This window comes from Desmodus rotundus, chromosome 5 (assembly GCF_022682495.2).
Source record: "Desmodus rotundus isolate HL8 chromosome 5, HLdesRot8A.1, whole genome shotgun sequence".
Taxonomy (NCBI): domain Eukaryota; kingdom Metazoa; phylum Chordata; class Mammalia; order Chiroptera; family Phyllostomidae; genus Desmodus; species Desmodus rotundus.
This window is the reverse complement of record NC_071391.1, coordinates 71807058-71824501: the sequence shown is the minus strand read 5'-3', so window position 1 is coordinate 71824501 and position 17444 is coordinate 71807058. Positions and strand designations below refer to the sequence as shown.

Sequence of the window (17444 nt, the reverse complement as noted above, 5' to 3'; positions counted from 1 at the left end):
CTTATCAGCAGAAAAAAAAATCATGTGTTGGGCCTGATGTCATGTGAATTTCCTGGGGTTGCTGTTATTCCCTGTATCAGTTAGTGATTGCTTTTGGCTGCCAGTAGCAACAACAATAGATGACTTGAACAAATTAGGGTTTTGTATGCTCTTTTAAAAGAAATCCAGATGTTGGCAATCCAAGGCTGGTAGGGCAGCTGGTATGATAGGACTTCAGGGGCCTTAAAAATTTCGGACTCACCATTCTTAGCATGTGATGTCACTCCTCTCAGAAGTTCATGATCATAGGATGGCTGCTGGAAATCCAGCCTTTATGTATATGTTCCAGGAGGGAAGAGAGGAAGAGAAAAGGTAGAAGGAGCACAGTTCCTGCTGCATCAGCCCTTTAAAGGGCTCTCATGGAAACTCCACTCAACCAATTCTACTTATATCTCATTGGACATTCCAAGCCACAAAAGAGACTTGAAAATATAGTTTTGGGTTATGTGCTTTTTGGCCTGAATAACATCAGGATTTAATTCTGTTACTAAGAAAGAAGGGGGGCATGAATGTTGCAAGGCAGCCTGCAGCCCAGGCCACCTTCCCCTACCTCAGTTCTCTCTGTTTCCCATCCTTCAAGAATACCCTCTTGGTCCCCCTCACTTCCAGACAGTGGGGCCCCAAAGCCTGGTTAGTGAGGTTCTAGAGAACTCACAGACAGCATTGATTGCTAACCATCAATGAGTCCTTACTATGTTCCAGTCATTGCCTTAAAAGCTTTCCATGCCATGAGGAGGAGTGAGACATCATCTGCTTCAGTCAGGGGAACCAGGAGACCCAGAGTGGGTTTCCCCAGCCAGGTGTAGCCCAGCAGTAGTCTAACACATGCCAAGGCAGTATGGCTTGCTGGTGGATGTGGGGCTCTGGTGTCAATGGACAAGCTTAGAACTCTTGTTCCTCTTACTAAGCAAGTAATTGAATCTCCCTTTGACTCAATTTTCTCATCAGTAAAGTAGGGATAATGATAGTCCTTGCTTGGTGGTGGGTGGTGGGGGGGGTGGGGGTGGGGGTGTATGAGTTTCCTGTGGCTGCAGTAACAAATTATCACAAACTGGGTGGCTTAAAACAATAGAATGTATTCTTTCCGAGTTCTGGAGGCCAGAATTCTGAAGTGAAGGTGTCAGCGGGGCCATACTCCCTCTGGAGGTTCTGAGGGAGGATCCATTCATTGTCTATTCCAGCTTCTGGCAGCTGCTGGCAATCCTTGGCTGAGGGGGGGGGGGGACAACACTCCAATCTCTGCCTCCGTTTTTGTATCACCTTCTCTTCTGTGTGTGTCTAATCCCTGTTATAAGAATGCTTTTGGTGGCATTTAGGACCTATCTGGATAATCCAAGATTATCTCATCTCAAAATCCTTAACATAATCACATCTGCAAAGGCCCTTTTTCCAAATGAGGAGATTAGGATGTGGACTTATCTTTTGGAAGCCAGTATCAGCCCATCAGACAGGTATCAGAGGTGATGCCTGGCCCTGGGTTAGCACACAAGAAATGTTAGTCATTGTGGTATCTCTTCTATCTCAAGGGTTTCTCAGAGAGCAAGCGCTCTGTGGGAAAGACACTTCAAATGGTCACATTTGTCTCTTCTAATTAGAGCTTTGTCAGAAATAATCTTTACTGCCATGACTCCCATTGATTGAGCAGTCCCTATCCAGACTCTGTGCTCCACATCTTGTCTCATTTACACCCCGTGATGGCTCTATCACGGTCACTAGTCAACAGCCAAGAAAAATGAGGCTCAGAGAAGCTAAGACACTTCCCCAAGATCTCACAACATCAGTGGGCAGTTGGGATTCAAGCTCATTCTCTTTTCCCTTTACTGTGTGAATTTGCTGTTAACATCTCTTATGTGTGTTCTGAGGAGCTTCTGTGGAAATGAAGTGGGAGAAGAACTTGAGACTTAGGTCATGCCAGGGAACCAGGGTGAGAGAACGTGAACAGAAGCACGTCACTTAGATGGGACGGCTTTGAAATAATCTAATTAGGGAGGGTGTGGGTGCACCTGAATTGCAATGTATAATTACCATCTCCACCCTTCTCTTTGCCGAGTGCTCACTTGTCTCAATCTGGTCCTATTTTCTCCTCTGTGAAAAATGTCCTTTCTCAAGCTCAGACAACAGTTGCTTGCCTATATTGTGACTTAAATGATCTCACAGATTTGCCCTGACCATACCTCTGCTGATGTTACTTTGAAGCTCATTCTCACCTCAACACACACACACACACACACACACACTCATTCGGCTCTACATGATATACTTGCCACTTAATATAGAAAACTGAATATTGCCATTTATTCTTCAATGCATACGTTTTGTCCTCCCAACCAGATAGGAAGTCTTTTGAAAGCAGGACTGAGATTCACACATCTTGACCCCAGGTTTTACTTTTTTTATTTTTTATTTTTGGCCCCAGGTTTTCGATTAATGTCTCATATACAGCAGGGGTTCGACAGTTGCTCAATGCTTGAAAGGATGAGGTGGGAGGAGGGGAAGAATTCCACTACAAGATCCAGGTTGTTGAGGACCATGGATATGTCAAGGTGCATGCCCCCTGTGAGCTAAGAAACCCCTGGAATCTAACCTGGAGTCCACCTCTGCACTGGTCAGATGATCCCCAGAGTCAGGTTCATTCCCACAATGGTTCATCTCACCTGCTTTTGGAAGGTGTCTCTTTTCTCAGTATTGTCCCTGGCCTTGACAATGTGAACACGTTTTATCCTTAAAGCAGTTGCTCATGTGAAACTTCCTGTTCAGCCTTCACAGCAGGGAAGAGGTACCCACTCAGTTTGAGTCAAAATGTTAGAATGTGTGATGGGGATGAACCTGAGAGGTAGTGATTGCTCAGTCCCTCACAGTGGGGACTTCCTGGGGCTACAGTATAAATAATATACAGCCCACCAGCACAGGTGTTCTAATGCCTGCACTCTAGCTACCCCTCAGGCTGTTTCTTGTGAATGGCTTCCTAGAAGTCATCCCTTGCTTTGTTTGGGGGCAAGATTTGCATCTTTTAGAACTCACAGGAGCTGGAGTTTCTGTCCTACTCTTACAAATGCATAAGGTTTCCTTAGCTGTGATTGGCTGCATAGACACCAAAAACACTGTTTTCTGTTTCTACTTCCATTTCTTCCCTGCCTTTTCTACTTTCAGTAGTTCCTGTGGTTTCAAATAGTTAATATGATTTCAGATAGTTCTTATGTTTTTTGTGCTAAGTGTTATAGAAATGTGATTTCCAAACTTGCATCCACATCAGAACTGTATTAGTGAGAATAAGTCAGGTTGTACTACAGTTACAAATAACCCCCAAACCTCATAAACTTCATACCACAGAGGGGTGTTTCTCACTCACTGGGTTTCCTTCAGGGCCGTATAACTTCAGGACACCTGAGCAAACTAGCAAGACAGGCTGCTGAGATCTTAAGGATTCACTGTCTTCACTGGAGGCTTCCCCTGCAGCAGAGGAAGTCAGGGAGCCCTACAATTAAATGTAGTAGCCCAGAAGTGGCACATGTCATTTGAACTCATAGGCCATTTGCCAAAATCTCATGGTCCCACCTAACTGTAAAAGTTCTTTGTCTTCCCCTTCGGCTGGGAGGAAAGACAAATATGGGCAAACACTGGAAAGCTCTGCGGAAAGAATTATTTAGTGATCTTAGGAATCATGTAGAGGTCACAGCCCTCATAACAGAAAGTCTGATTCCAAAAGCCCTGAAATGGGGCCTAGGGACCTAAATTTTGGGCAAATGTTCCAGATAATTCTGATAGAATTAGTACATATGTGGACTTTTGGTAAAAAGCGAAAGATGTATATGATCTGAAGAGAAACCAGAGTATACATATGTGGACATTTTGGAGCCACTGAATGAGTAAACCTCATCCATTCTTGGGGTGACTATTGGCTGTTTAGGTGATAAGAGTGATACACATGCAAAATAATTCAACATACAACTCACTGCTAAAATATACAGCGAATGTGATAAGAGCTGTAGTATATCAGCAAACAGTTCCCCTCCTTCTCTGCTCGCCTCTTGTTTGGGAGGCTCTGCCAGACAATTTATGATAGGGAACTTTTGCTCCGCATACATTTGCATGTGTGTTTACTCATGTGTGTGTGTGCGCACGCGCACATGTGTGTGTTGGAATCCTGGAGTAGAGAAGCGAGAGGCTCAGATGTTCAACAGTACTTTTAATCTGCAATTGGGAATATGTGGTTGGGAATGCAAAAACACTGTTTTGTATCCATGGTTGGTTGAATCCGCAGATGTGAAACCCACGAATACAAAGGACTAGCTTTATTTACTGAAAACAATCTGCATGTAAGTGGATCCACACAGTTCAAACCTGTGTTGTTCAAGGGTCAGCTGCATTATCTGATGATACCTGGGTCCAGGGTAGAGTTTGGGGCTAAACGAAAATATCCAATGAACATCTTTCCAGAAATCCATCCAATAGCCTTATCAGCTTTGGTTTGCTATGCTTGCCTTCCAAAAACTGTTTTCTTTCTCCCAGGGACCTGCTGACAAGTAGGGTTTACAGCCACCTTGCCTTTCTGTAATTTATAAACTAAAGCTTACAGCACAAAAAAATTAAAAAGAAAATTTAAACGGAACATATTATGGTTTTAAAGTTTAAAAGTGATTTCTTCACAATGTTATTACTTCTCACTCTAATCAGCTGAGGCATCCAGCCTGCCCCAGACCACCTAAAATGATCATAGGACATGGGCAAACCTGTCAACAATAAAGCTCTTCTTGATGATCATGGCCTTGGCCTCAGAGGCAGGAGGGGTCCTCAGCTGAGCCAGATTAGGAGCTGGGCAGCTGAGCCTCAGCTCTAAAGGGCACTACAACATCACAGGGATGCTGGAGGTATTGCTGGGGGGACAAAATTCACTGGAAATGACATTGAAGGTGGAGAAAATGACAACTTCCCATACTTCACTAAGGTGAGTATTATATGTGGTTGGAAAGAATCACCTGCTTGAGATGGGATTTGGGAGGTGGAAGGAGGAGACCCCAGATATGTATTCAAGTAATAACAGTTGGTCATGAAAATTCCTTCCAGGAAGGATTGGTCCTGTGAACTGTAGGGTGGGATCCTTCTTGTGACCAAGGGAAGGTGAGAACTGTCACCACCAGGCCACTTTCTCATCTCCACAGCACTCAGTCTTTCCTCCAAATTAGAGCTGAACAAGTTTTGGGGTTTTTGTTTTTGTTTTTGGCAAATATCAGTTGGGGGTACATATTAATTATCTGCCCAGAGCACCAGATTACCAGCCTGCCTAGGCACCCACACATGTCAGGCCTGCCCCATTCCATCAGTTGGCCAGGCCTGGATCACGAGGCCTCCCTCCACCAATATCTGAGGTAACCTGATGTCTCATGGTTAGGCTGAGTCACTTGCTCATCACTGGAACTGCGGGTGGAGCCCCCTTCAAAGCACTTAGCATGAGAATGGGGAAGGTGTGCTCTCAGATCAAAGAAGAGCGTGGGCACTGACTTGGCAAAACTCCAAGGTGTCTACTGTATCAACCCTTTCCATATCAGTGCTTGGGTAACTCCTCTTTGCTCTTTGAGATGATATTTAGGCATTACTTCCTCTGGGAAACCTCCCCTGATCTGTCCTCCACCTCAGATTAGGTGCCCCACAACATAATCTGTGTTCTCATGACTCACTCTTCCAGAAAGAGAGCTCCTTCAAGGCTTTGCCTTTTTTCTCTGAATCCCAGGACTGAGTACAAGTCTTGACATAAAGGTTCTAGAGTGGACAAGAGGGAATGCACACATGAGTACGTGCAGGAATATGTATGAGAGCAGGACTTGCCTCTCACCCCCAGAGGGACACAGCTACATTAGGATGGCTGCTGCACACAGGAGGGTGGAGCTTTTATTCGAGCAGGAGCCAGTACTTCCCAGGTTGGAGCCCCGTACTAAGCACACAGACTGAGAGTGGGGAAGGGAGTTCCACTTCACCAGGAGAAGATTGTGTGGCCCCGTCTGAAGTGATGTCACCAGTGCTGCTATTGTCTCCAGCACCCAGACCCCGGATTGAGTGTCCCCTTCACCCTGGGGTCCCAGGAGGGCATCTGGTCACATCAAATCTTAGAATCCTATTTTTTCACATCTGCCCCTTTTATCCGTTGCAACACTACAACCACGCCCATCTCCACTGCTCTCCTGACAGCTTCCTGGCCCCTCACTTTTGCCCTCCCCTTTGCCTGACTCTTCTAAAATTTGCACACCACTGTCATGAGGATGGCCCTTAAATACTGATTATCATGTCACCACTTCATGAAAAACCTCCATGAGTCCTCAGTGCTTCCATGATAAACCCTCAATTCTTCAACCTGGAATTGAAGTTCATGGTCAGTCTTTTCCCAGATGTTGTGTGTAACCATACTTCTCACAGCTCCCCTTCCAGATCCGTTTCCAGCCTGTAACCTGCCCCCCCCCAAATACTATGTGTACTGCTTCTCTCTCTGCTTATGCTCTGTACCTGCTTAGTGTCCTCATTTTTCCACTTTCTATCTAATTGTACTTCTCCTTAACTCCTGCATTTCTCATGAGGTGTTTTCTGACCTCTTCAATCCACAGCAATCTTTCCCTTCTCTGAACTAATATATTCCTAGAAAATTTGAGCCTATATCTGTTGCATCAACCACTCAATTGGCACTTAATCAAATACTGCCCTATGCAGTTCCTTAATGTTTCCATTACTAGATCAAGAACTCTTTTGTATCCCTCCACGGCACCTAACAAAGTGCTGGGAATTCAATAAGTGCAAATTAAGTGTTGGTCAAACAGAAAAGCAAAGGAGAGGTGTTGAATGAAAGACAGCAAGGGGACAGCATGACTTTAGTCTCTGGTTTTGTTTTAATTTGGTTGTGAATACTATTTGTGCCTTTTGGCTTGTCACTTAACTCTCTTAGCCTCAGTTTCCATATCAGTAAATTGAGGATAACCTTACCATCTCTACAGTGGTCATAGGGTTATGATGAACAACAAATAAGAAATCTTATGTGCACGTACTTTATGACCTCTTAAGGTATGTCATTAAGATTTTTCTTTTAATTTTAATTTTTAAATAATTTTCTTCTTACTTTTAGACTTGCAACCTTATTTCTCGAAAGAGGGCCAAACAGGATAGGTGGTCTTTACAAAAAGGCTGTTTACAGGCACTACACAGATGAGACCTATGCCACAGAGATCCCCAAACCACCCTGGCTTGGATTCCTGGGCCCCATCTTGAGGGCTGAAGTGGGCGATGTGATTGTCATCCATTTAAAGAACTTTGCTTCCCGACCTTACTCTTTGCATCCACACGGTGTTTTCTACAACAAAGATTCAGAAGGTAAATGTCTATCCTGTGTTATTGGTGGCCTGACTCTATTTCATAAGTAAGGCAACTGCCAGTTACAGTGAAAAGGATTCTAAGAACACAATGATTACACACTTTCATTTGTCTTCTCCCAGTCTCCTTCTCTCCCCATCTCCAACTGTTCCCCCTTCTCTTTCTCTTCTTCCTTTTTCTGTCCCTCATTTCCACCCTCCCTTCTTTCTCACTCCTGCTTATGTTGAGACAGAACTGGGGGCTGAACTCCCTTGGTACAAGCTCCACCATCCCCCCCCCCCCCCCCCCCCGCAGCACATTAACTTTCATCCTTGTCAATCACTTGTGACCGGGTGGTACAAGGGGTAAAGAGGGCACACACCAACAGGATCCAGGTCCTGCCACCACTAATGGCCTTGACTGTGGGGAGGGTGTCTCAGGGTGAGCTGATCTCAACTTCCCTGCCTAAAGCTGCTGCTTTTGGTGCTTCTTTTCTGAAATGCCTCTGTCTTCTTATGTGCCCTGCCAGAGCTTCAATAGTGCAGTTTCTTGAGTCATCCCTACTTTTTAAAAAATTTTTAGCAATATTCTTAGACTCTTGGTATAAAAGTGTTTCTCAGACTCCAGGAGTTTTTCGCCCTTTTCCTCCATTTGAAGTGTGCAGCAAAGCTCTTGGTCCCAGATACGGTTCTTTTGAGTAGTTGAAAATAAGCACATAAAACTGTGCCAGATAAACTTTGAAGAGACTTTTGTAAATATAAGGAATAACTATGGATGTATTTTCTTTAATATAGTTGTATAAAAGTATTATTTAGGCTGCGCCTAGAATGTAAAGACATACCGTGATGGCTGTGCCTTTTTAAATACAAAAAAAATTAAGGGTGTCTATGAATCTTTAATTTGGCCTATGCCTTCATATATTTCTGGAAAGCATACCTCACCACCGATACATGATTTACTTCTTACCACCAATATTTTAAAAGGTTTGCCTTCATTCATAAACCTTCCATTGAATATCCACCAGGTGCCAGAAACGGACTCTCAGTCCTGCTGGGGAAAAAAAGATGGGTGAGTCATAGGCTGTAACTGAAAATCAATGGCTATAAATGCAAGGGTTTAATTTCAGGGATCTCAATTTCCTTCCACTGATATATTATATATGCTTATCCTCGTACCAGTGCCATACTACCTGGATTACTATAGATTTATAATAAGTTTTTAAATTGAGTAGTATAAATCTTCCAGCTTTGTTCTCCTTTTCAAGACTTTTTAGCATTACATTTCCATATAAATTTTGGATCAGCTTGTTAATTTTTTTTAAAAAGCCATCTGGGATTTAGATGAAAATTGCATTCAGTTTATTGATCAATTGAGGGGGAGATTGTCATATGCATTTTAAAGATGAATTACCATCTAGACAATATTGAGCCTTCCAATCTATCAACATGAAATTTAGATCTTCGATTTCTCTCAACAATGTTTTAGTTTTTAGTATGCAACATTTGAATTTTCTTTGTTAAATTTGTTCCAAAGTATTTCATTCTTTCTAATGTTGTTATAAATAGAATAGCGTTCTTAATTTCATTTTATGATTATTGATAGTGTATAGAATACAATTGATTTTTGTATATTTATCTTGGATTCTACTATCTTGTTGGACTGGTTTATTAGTTGATGTTTAGAGGGTTCCTTGGAATTTTCTATGTACAGAATCCTGTCACTGTAAGTAAAGACAGTTTTATTTCTTCCTTACAAATCAGTATATTTTACTTTTTTCCTTTTGCCTCATTGCAGTGACTAGAACCTTCAGGACAATATTCAATAATAGTGGTGAAAGCAGACATTCTTGCCTCATTCCCAATCTTAGGAAGAAAGCATGCAGTCTCTTCATTAAGCATAATGTTAGCTATGAGCTTTTCTTAGATTATACAGGGTTGGGCACAAATAAGGCCCCCTTTTTATAACAAAATCATAAGAAAGTAATTCTATAACATAACAATATCACACTCAAGCACATCATATGATATTTTAGGTTAAATGGTCACATTAAAACTATAAACTATTACACCCATATTATTACCCTACCAGCCACAGTCATGCAGGTGTTACTTCTGCCAGACCCTGTATTTTGTCAGGTTGAGGAAGTTCCTGTCTATTCCTAGTTTGCTGAGAGTTTCTAATTTGTTAAATTTAATTTGATAAGGATTTCGTTAATTGCTTTTTGGCACTTATTCAGATGTTACATGGTTTTGGTCATTTAGCCTATTAATATGTTTTATTACATTAATTTATTTTTTAATGTTAAACCAACCTTACAATCATAGGATAAATTCAGTCATGGTATATAGTTTTTTTTATATGTTGTTGGAGTTGGATAATATTTTGTTAAAGATTTTTGTTTTTACATTCATGGGGAATATTGGTATGAGTTTTCTGTGCTTGTGATAACTTTATCTGGCTTTGGTAGTAAGGTAATGTTTCTCCTCCAAAAAACAGCACATTTTACTCTTCTACCCTTTGTGGATGAGCTAGCTTATTTCTCCCACAACCCCACCAATCCTCAATGTTCTCATATATGATGGGTAAAAATTTGTATAATTTCTAAAAGGCCACACATCCTAGAATACATACAACCAAATGAATTTGTTTTAAAATACATACTCTTACACTGTTAATGTTGTTTGGACTAGGCTTGTGATAGTGGAGAAGGACATAAATGGATGCATTTGTAAAGAAGCAAGGATAGGACCTTGCAGTACTTTGGGAATGGCAGGGGAGGAAGAAGAAGACAATAGAAATGCTTCCTTTGTTTTTAGCTTATGGCATTGAATACTGGTGGTGTCTTTCATGGAGAAAGGGAGCAGTGTCTGAGGACCAGGTCTGGGAGAGCTTGTGTTCTTTGGGAAAGGTTGTTGTTAAGATATGGAATTTCCTCAGAAAACTAAAAATGGAACTGCCCTTTGACCCAGCAATTCCACTCCTGGGATTATATCCTAAGAACCCTGAAACACCATTCCAAAAGAACCTATGCACCCCAATGTTCATAGCAGCACAATTTACAATAGCCAAGTACTGGAAGCAACCTAAGTGCCCATCAGCAAATGAGTGGATCAAAAAACTATGGTACATTTACACAATGGAATTCTATGCAGCAGAGAGAAAGAAGGAGCTTATATGCTTTGCAACAGCATGGATGGAACTGGAGAGCATTATGCTAAGTGAAACAAGCCAGGCAGTGAGGGACAAATACCATATGATCTCACCTTTAACTGGAACATAATCAATAGAAGAAAAAAGCAAACAAAATATAACCAGAGACATTGAAGTTAAGAACAATCTAACAATAGCCAGACAGTGGGGAGGGGATAGTGGGGAGAGGGGTTTTCAGGAACTACTATAAAGGACACATGGACAAAATCAAGGGGGAGGGTGGAGGCGGGGGAGGGAGGTGATGTTGGCTGGGGTGGGCTGGAGGGGTGGGAGAAAATACAGACAACTATAATTGAACAACAATAAATTTTTTTAAAAAAAAAGAGAGAGATAGGATATCGGTGTGAAGTTCAGAGATCAGGTTCAGGTTTGAGAGAAAAGTGGGAGTTGCTGAGCTTGTTGGAGCCCTGTTAGGATGGGTGCTGACATCCAGGGTGAGAGCTCTGGGCATGGAGCCAGTGTTATAACGTGAGGGTTTCTGACACTGAATGACAGATTGCGGAGAATGTACTGGAAAACTAGACTGACAAAAGTTGCCAAAGAGGATGGTGTGATGTCATGGAGCTGAAAGAGAAGAATATTTTAAGGAGGGAAATGACAGCAATATCAAATGCTGCTGAGAGGTTAGGTTCCAGGAATTATTTTAAGTGTCCTTTGGATTTAATGGGTGGTAGTTAGTACTCTGGATTTTTCCTATTCCTCTATCAGGTTAGATCAGTTATCAAGTTAGAAAGCAGTAAAGTACTGTACTTTAACTTTGAGTAAAAATGGTTTTGTCAAATATTTTTCAATATTATATTTTCACTTTATATTAAGAGACCATGTCTCCTGTGGTCTTCCTAAGACCCTGCCTTTCACTCCACATCTGCCTGTGCACATGTGCCCCCACCCTCCAAGAAGCTGAAGTAAGAATATCATCTATCCTTGTTAATATGTTACCTTTAAATAAGTGGGTGCTACTAAAAAGATTTAAACTGCCTATTCATCCATCACTCAGTCAATATTTATTGAGTGTTTACTATGTACCAAACACTGCAGGAGTACCCAAGAGAATCAGGTTATAGCCTTCATGGTTAAAGGATTCTATTCAGTTTATTATTCATTTATTTGTCGGCCAAAAATTTTTTCAAACAGCTCAGGTACCTTATTCAAAGAGGCCATTTTAAAGTACTGTATCTGAACACTAAAAATGGAACTGCCCTTTGACCCAGCAATTCTGCTGCTGGGATTATACCCTAAGAACCCTGAAACACCAATCCAAAAGAACCTGTGCACCCCAATGTTCATAGCAGCACAATTTACAATAGCCAGGTACTGGAAGCAACCTAAGTGCCCAGCAGCAAACGAGTGGATCCAAAAACTATGGTATATTTACACAATGGAATTCTACGCAGCAGAGAGAAAGAAGGAGCTTATACCCTTTGCAACAGCATGGATGAAACTGGAGAGCATTATGTTAAGTGAAATAAGCCAGGCAGTGAGGGACAAATACCATATGATCTCACCTTTAACTGGAACATAATAAATAGAAAAAAAAAAAGGAAGCAAAATATAACCAGAGACATTGAAGTTAAGAACAATCTAACAATTTACAAGGGGGAGTGGGGAGGGGACAGTGAGGAGAGGGGATTACAAGAACTACTATAAAGGACACATGGACAAAATCAAGGGGGAGGGTGGAGGTGGGGGAAGGAGGGGGGTTTGGATGGGGTGGGGTGGAGGGATGGGGAGAAAAGGCACACAACTGTAATTGAATAACAATAAAAAAATTTTAAATAAAATAAAATAAAGTACTGTATCTGATCCCAACTCCTATTTCCAAAAGGTCAAGTGTATTTTGTTTTGTACATCCTACATTGCCAGACAAACATTAAAAATATCAGCAAGACAGTTGGAGCATTGTCCAGTATATCAAAAAGTTGCGGGTTTGATTCTTGGTCAGGGCACATACCCCAGTTGGGACACATTTGGGAAGCAACCAATGAATGCTTCTCTCTTACATTGGTGTTTCTCTCTCTCCCCCTTTGTCTTGCTCTAAAATAAATAAAAATATCAGGTTAGGATTAAAAATACATGTACATAACATATATATAGCAGTAAGATAAGTAGCTGATGCAGTCTTGTCATTGTTGTTTGGCATTCATTAAACTTCCTTAATATTTTAGTTACACAAATAATATATATATACATGCTCAATTAAAAATTCAAACTATTAAATATGAAAAAGTTATAATTATTTTTCTTTATAAACCATCCCCTGCCCATGATAACCAGTGTGACAATTCTCTTGCACCCCTCTAAACTCTCACCATTTTTATTGGCTTTTTTTTTCACTTAGTAATTTTGGACATTTTTTTCCATGTCAGTACTTCTTATCTACTTAATTGTTTTTAATGTTGCATAGTATTTCATAATTTCATGTACCATACTTATTTAAAATTTTGCAAAATAGTGGAAATTTTTCTTGTTTCTAATTAGTTAAAATAACAACATTGCAAAGAGCATCATGTATATACGAACACCTTTGCACACATATGATTATATCCGAGGAATAGATTCCTAGAAGTAGAATTGCAGAACAAAGAGTATAAGCATTTTCAAACTTGCTAAATATTGCCAAAATAATCCCAAATGCCATACCAATTCACACTTCATTTAAAAAACAAAAGATTGTCTTTATCTTAGCCCTCCTCCTTAAGATAGCTAACAAATACTTAAAAATAAGTATGAAGTCTACCTGAAATTCATTATCCTTATCATTAAAAATAACTCTGAAAAATCTCCAGTGTCAAACCTGACTAAAATGAACAAAACTGTACATTTCCTAAATACTTAGCATCCAGTTTTAACAACAGAAGCCTAGATATAAGAAAACAGCTCACAACAGAAAATAAAAAGGTGAAATCTTTCCCTCTTCCTTGCTTCTTGGTCATAAATTCAAGGATTTTCATGGACTGAGCTCCAAAGGTTTGTGAGTCTCTCTGATTCAAAAGCAGTGGATAGAATGGACTTTAGGTCTTCCAGGACTACTTTTAGAACCCCAGCTATTCCCAGAATCCATATGGGATGGAAAACCATGGCCTTCCAGAATCTCAGCAAGAGTTTCTGAGTTTCTGAATGATCAGAAATTACCCACATGGCCTGGCATGGCATGAGAGTTTTATTATGTTCTCTATACTACTTGTTTCTTGATGGTGAATAAGGTAACACATTCTGTATTTGCTAACTGCTCTATACTTTTGAAATGTGAAACAGTTATAATAATTTAATTTATAAATTTAGTTTATACTAGTTTAAATTAGTATGATAATTTAGTTTATAATAATTTAGTTTATAAATAACTTAGTTTATAATTGCAAATTTAACATTTTGCTTTCCTTGTGTTTTTATTCTAATTTGTCTAAGAAATTCCTCTGAAACACCTTCAGCTGATGAAAGACACCCCCTACCAACTATTATTATGTTTGGACAAAATACCTTTGAATGTTTGCCTAAGGCATTCCAGTATGCAGTGGTAGTTAATATTTAACCAACATTACCCTATTCATGTTTACAGTTAACACTTCTTAAGATATAAAAGTAATGCAAAAATGCAAAGATAGGTCAGAAAAATACCAGTTATTAGGTAAATCTTGGAGATAGACATTTTGATATCATTTTATTTATTAAGAAATATAAAATCATAATAATTAACCTATATTCCCTCAAATAGAAACATTTGAAATTATACTGAGTAAAAAAGGCCAAACTCAAAAAGTTCCATACTGTATGATTCCACTTACATAACATTCTCAAAATGACAAAGTTACAGAGATGAAAACAGGTTAGTGGTTGCCAGGGGTGGGAGGTGTGGAGACAGAAGGGGATGGGTGCGTCTACAATGAAGCAGCAAGGGGGTGTTTGTGGTAAGGGAACTGTTCTGTGTCTTGATTAGGGGGTTGGTTATACATATCTACACATGAAAAAATTGCATAGAACTTTAGGTACACACAATGCATATAAAACTGGCAAGATCTCAATAAGACTGTGGATTGTACCAAGGTCAATTCCATGTTTTGCTATAGTTAGGATGTTACCACTGGGGGAAATGGGGTGGAGAGTACCCAGGACTTCTTTGTACTACTTTCTAAACTTCCTGTAAATCTATAAATATTTTAAGATAAAACAATTATAATAAGAAAAAAGACAATGTAAGAAACTGTTTTAAAAATAACATTTTTGCAACTTTTGAAGACATAATTTATTTTATCATCACTCAGTAATTTGTACATAATAATGTGATTGAAAATATTCCCTTAGAATTTAGTAGCAGCAAAAAAGTTCCTCTCCCTTAAGGAAGTGATAAGTTTCCTTTTATTGGACAAAGAAAGAATATGACCTGATTATATCAACCTAATATATATTAAACCTAGATATAATAATATGACCTAGATATAACCAGAAAATTCAGAGCTACACTTAATACTGAAGGGATCTGTTAATTAAATCAATCTCCTGATTCCTTTATATGAGTTTTGTTCTTCTGACTTTATCTTTTCAGTACAATATAGTATATGGGTTTAATTTTTTAAATAATTCACATTTTTCAGGTTAAAAATCAGTATATAAAAGAAAATTTTACATGAACATATATAGAAATAGAAAGTATGTAAAAACAAAATGAATAAACATACAAAAACAGTCCATACATATAATCCCAATAACTTGTGGGGGAGGTATCATAGTGTAGTGGGTAATTAGACACAATTAGATTAAAATGTGGCCCAGCTACATGCTAGCCGTGTTCCCTTGATGTAACCTAAAAAAGGATAGCGATACATACTGTATGGGGTTGCTTTGAAGAGTGAGGTAACATCTACAAAGTACCTACTGTGCTTGGCACGTAATAGGGTCTCAGCTCTTTTTGTTTTCTCCTGGTATCCTTCTCCAAAAATGAAATTATGTTTCTTGGTAGAATTTGTTTAAAAGGTAATGTTAGATTTTTTTGTAGCCATAACTTTTTTTTTTAGCTTGCCTTGGATACATGATCTCCTGCTGTCTTTTTTTATGTTTATTTTTATTTTATTATTTTATTAATTTTTATTGTATTTTTCCTGTTTGTATTCCTACACTAGCACATTTGCTGATATGTAGTTGATATCCAATACAGGGTTTGTTGAGTGAATTGGTGAGAAAACGGAGAATGAAGTTGGAGTGTTTTCATATCCATCTCCCTCTCAGCCCTCACCCTTCAGCCTTCCCAGGACCATCCAACTCCTCCCAGTCCTTCGAGGCCCCTCAAATCCTACCTCTGTTATGCAGCTTCTAATAATTAAAACTTGCACAGGTTGGTCCCTGCCTTCTACCCAGGTGGTTTTCAAATTCTTTTTAGCAGTGGACCTTCCTTAATTGAAACACCTTGTGCAATGTTAGATTATAAAACAGAGAAAGGGAATACCATGCCCATTCGCCCCACCCTTCTCTGTGGTAGAATCTTACCTTGCATAGACCCCAAGTTACATTTAACACGTTGCCCTGCTTTATTCTCCAGGGGACCTATGTCTTCATCATTCATATTCTTGTCTCCCCAGCAGAGCTGGAAGATCCTTGGAAGCAGGAAGAATGTCTTAACTTTCTTCCTATCTCTCATGAGAACTTATACAGATGCTGAGTTTGCTTGAAGTGTCCAAGAGGTGCTCATTTCTTTTGATGCTTCTCCTTTCCTTCTTGAGTTGATGTTAAGTTGAATAGATTGAAATCTTCCTGACTGGTACAGGAGGCCCATCAGAAGGGGTCCTTAGGAACATTTTTTAAGCATCTGGTTTTGTGCAGGACACTCATATACATTGTCATCTACTTCTTACAGCCTTGTGAGGTACATATTAACATTCCAGGTTTATTGATAAGAAATAGAGAATTTAAGTAATTTACTTGAATTCCACAGGAAATAAATTTTAATTCATATGTATTTATTCCAAAGCTCTGGCCCTCACCACTAGAGCATGTGATCTCTGTATTTAACTATGTTTTCTCCTTTCTTGGAAGGAGCCCTGTACCCAGATGGAACATCTGGAAAGAACAAGGATGACGATATGGTTCCTCCTGGCAAAAACTACACCTATGTCTGGCCAGTGAGAGAAGAATATGCCCCTACTCCAGCTGATGCCAACTGCCTGACCTGGGTGTACCATTCACACATCGATGCCCCTAAGGACATCTGCTCTGGGCTAATTGGCCCACTGCTGGTGTGCAAGAAAGGTGAGGAGGTAATGCCCCCACCAAGGAGCTTTTCCCAGGTGTGTTAAAAAGTATACATAAATGTCAGGTCTTGTCTACTTCCTTTGCTTCATATAGAATGTGCATCTTCTTCTCAGTTTTCTGGAAGACAGAAAAATTCTTCTAACAGAGAAGATCAATCTGCTACCATATCAGGGGCCATAATTCAGACTCCTAAGGACCATCATAGCCTTGTGAAAGGGATATGCTTTTAAAACAAAGAGGAACACTCCACATTAATAGCTGTTGCCACCACAGTGACAGCACACACGGGAAAGTGAAAAAGGCAGTCAATGCCCAGGAATGCTTTTGCTTCATTATTTTGCCCACACAATCACGTTGCTATTTTATTCCCTATTAATTGATTTGGTGTCTATGCCATATCAGTAAAGTTGACTTCCTTCCGGGACAAGCAGATTTCCAAGTCTTCAGGTGTGAAGATTTCTGTCTTATGACTTTTCTCTTCTACAGTTCTGTCATTTCCATTAAAGCCCTTCGCTGCTTTTAAGGTGTGGGCTGCTCTTGTACATTAAGGCCTTTGACAGACTTGACACTTCTATGACACCATTGACAGGAAGCAAAACTCGTCTTGATTTAGTTCACTTTGAACT

General features: G+C 39.9%; 1 protein-coding gene across 1 annotated transcript in view; it reads left to right on the top strand.

The window, feature by feature from the left end:
• HEPHL1 (hephaestin like 1) overlaps positions 1 to 17444 on the top strand; it is a 65258-nt gene that overhangs the window by 3872 nt on the left and 43942 nt on the right. Inside the window, exons 2-3 of the mRNA XM_024574639.3 lie at positions 7145 to 7389; positions 16603 to 16815. Coding sequence (XP_024430407.2) covers positions 7145 to 7389; positions 16603 to 16815 — 458 coding nt within the window. The remainder of the gene's footprint in view (positions 1 to 7144; positions 7390 to 16602; positions 16816 to 17444) is intronic.